Source organism: Engraulis encrasicolus, chromosome 1 (genome assembly GCF_034702125.1).
Source record: "Engraulis encrasicolus isolate BLACKSEA-1 chromosome 1, IST_EnEncr_1.0, whole genome shotgun sequence".
In the NCBI taxonomy this organism is placed as follows: Eukaryota; Metazoa; Chordata; class Actinopteri; order Clupeiformes; family Engraulidae; genus Engraulis; species Engraulis encrasicolus.
This window is the reverse complement of record NC_085857.1, coordinates 7,028,507-7,031,006: the sequence shown is the minus strand read 5'-3', so window position 1 is coordinate 7,031,006 and position 2,500 is coordinate 7,028,507. Positions and strand designations below refer to the sequence as shown.

The window sequence follows — 2,500 nt, the reverse complement described above, 5'->3', positions numbered from 1 at the left end:
AACCAAATGCGATAGAAGTAACGACTGGGTTTTTGACTTGACAACCAAATGTAATAGAATTAACGACAGGGTCTTGGCTTGACAACCACATGCGATAGAACTAACACCTGGGTTTTTGACTTGACAACCACATGCGATAGAACTAACACCTGGGTTTTTGACTTGACAACCAAATGCGATAGAATTAACGACGGGGTCTTGGCCATGGCAACCTGCAGAATTTAGAATTGGTACTGACAGTTCGCCAGGAAGTTAGGAAAAGAAACAGCTTAGAAGCCCGCATGACATCATAGGTGTCCTGTTCTCGGGAAATAATGGACACCTGCTCAGCCAATCAGAAGACGTCCCTGACGTACTGACTGTACCTGACAGTGGTCTTCGCTCTCTCCTGTGTCTTTGTGTTTCAGGACCGTTTGTATTTCGTGATGGAGTACGTCAACGGGGGAGACCTCATGTACCACATCCAACAAGTGGGGAAGTTCAAGGAGCCCCAGGCTGTGTAAGGTCTTCTTATTTGTGTGTGTGTGTGTGTGTGTGTGTGTGTGTGTGTGTGTGTGTGTGTGTGTGTGTGTGTGTGTGTGTGTGTGTGTGTGTGTGTGTGTGTGTGTGTGTGTGTGTGTGTGTGTGCGTGTGCGTGCGTGTGCGTGTGTGTGTGTGTGTCACAAGTCACATGCATGTGCTCATCAGAAAAATAAAAGAAACATTTTTAAAATCAATATAACGTTTAAGTGACACTTCGTCTTAGTGAAGCTCTTTGCACTGACCTAACCCCACAACATTCCTTGCTATAATTGATCTAAAACTCTTCTTTTGTTTAATGTTTTAAAAAAAATGTATGTGATCAATTATTGTTCTCAGGGTTATAAAACTGTATGATCGATCCTGGTACTGTATTGCAGGTTCTATGCTGCAGAGATCGCCGTGGGCCTGTTCTTCCTGCACAAGAAGGGCATCATATACAGGTGGGTGGGCTGCACTCACTCTGGCAATCCCTTTTCTTAAAATGTTTTTTTTTAACCCATTGATGCCTAAGGCACCTGCAAAAAGGGGTGCTGAATGCCTGAGCCCTATTTAAGAAAAGCTGCCCTCAGCCTATAAAAACCTAAATATCTCGCCTTCTGAAGCACATAAAAACATGCAATAAGTTGCATTGAAACATTAAGACCCTCATCTTTCATTAGAATGTGTTCATTGATCTCAAACAAACAGAGGTTTTTAATAAAGTTGCCTCAAATCTCATGAGCCTGAATGTTGCGTAATGCAGCTCCAGGCGCCAGGGCCAATGTTGCGCAACGCAACATCTGGCATCAATGTGTTGAAGGGCTTCTGTGTCTTCATTGCTGGGCAATTGAGAGTACAGTATGACAGGAAGAGAGTGGGGGAGAGAGAGAGATGGGGCAGGGCTGACAAAGGACCCAGGCCGAACTCAAACCCAGGTGGCCATGGGCAAGCAAGCCCATATGTGGAGGGCTCGACGCGCTGCATGGCAGTAGACAGGTTTATCTTAGTTCAAAATGAGCTAACGGTTCAGGCCCAGGATTTTGTTCTACTATCAGTGAACTGCATTTATAATACTGTATAGCGCCTTTCAACTCTCTCGAGCACTCAATGTATGCCTCACATTCACCCATTCACACTGCGGTGGAAACGGCTGCCACCACGCAGGGTACCACCCTGCCACCAGGCGGGAGCAACTTTGGGGTTATCTTGCTCAACGCATCGATGGGGTCGGGCAGAGCGGGGGACTCGAACCTGCAACCTTCTGGTTGCCTAATGGCTCCTCTTCCACCTGAGCCACCACCCCCTCACCATGTGAGGTGTGTAGTGTTGCACCGATACCGATACCAGTATCTGTGGATCGGTGCATCGGCACTAAAATTGTGGTATCGGTATCGGCGAGTACCAACAAATAGGACACCGATACCATTTACAGGTGCTTGTATGACACTTAAACAGCCTTGAAATTAGTTGTTTCATAGAGGTATTTAAAAAGTATTAAAGGTTTTGCTAGATTCACTTTGTATTAGTCTTTTTCCTGTTTCACAAAGGTACGCAGCAGCCTGACAAAGCCATGCAATGATTTTACATCCAAGTAATATGCACTACAGCCCTTCATATATATACATTTCAAACAGAGTAGTATCGGTATGGTATCGGTATCGGCCGATACTGCACAGCCAGGTATCGGGTATCAGTATCGGGGCCAAACAATGGTATCGGTGCAACACAGGTGTGTGCTAAATGCTTTGTGTTTCTGTCCTGCCAGGGACTTGAAGCTGGACAACGTCATGCTGGACGCGGAGGGCCACATCAAGATCGCCGACTTTGGCATGTGCAAGGAGAACATGCACGAGGGCGTCAGCACGCGCACCTTCTGCGGAACCCCGGACTACATCGCACCCGAGGTGAGTTAGCGGCCGCAGGGGCTCCCAACTGTTTCTGTCTTCCGTTTACCCCCCAAGGCTTAGTTAGGGCCTAAGCATTTGTGTTGTAGGCCTAT

At 46.9% G+C, this 2,500-nt stretch overlaps 1 protein-coding gene across 1 annotated transcript in view; it reads left to right on the top strand.

Moving 5' to 3' along the window:
- The window catches only part of LOC134446826 (protein kinase C alpha type-like), a 289,331-nt gene that overhangs the window by 229,061 nt on the left and 57,770 nt on the right, over positions 1-2,500 (top strand). Inside the window, exons 11-13 of the mRNA XM_063196121.1 lie at positions 408-499; positions 900-962; positions 2,267-2,405. Of these exons, the coding sequence (XP_063052191.1) occupies positions 408-499; positions 900-962; positions 2,267-2,405 (294 nt within the window). The remainder of the gene's footprint in view (positions 1-407; positions 500-899; positions 963-2,266; positions 2,406-2,500) is intronic.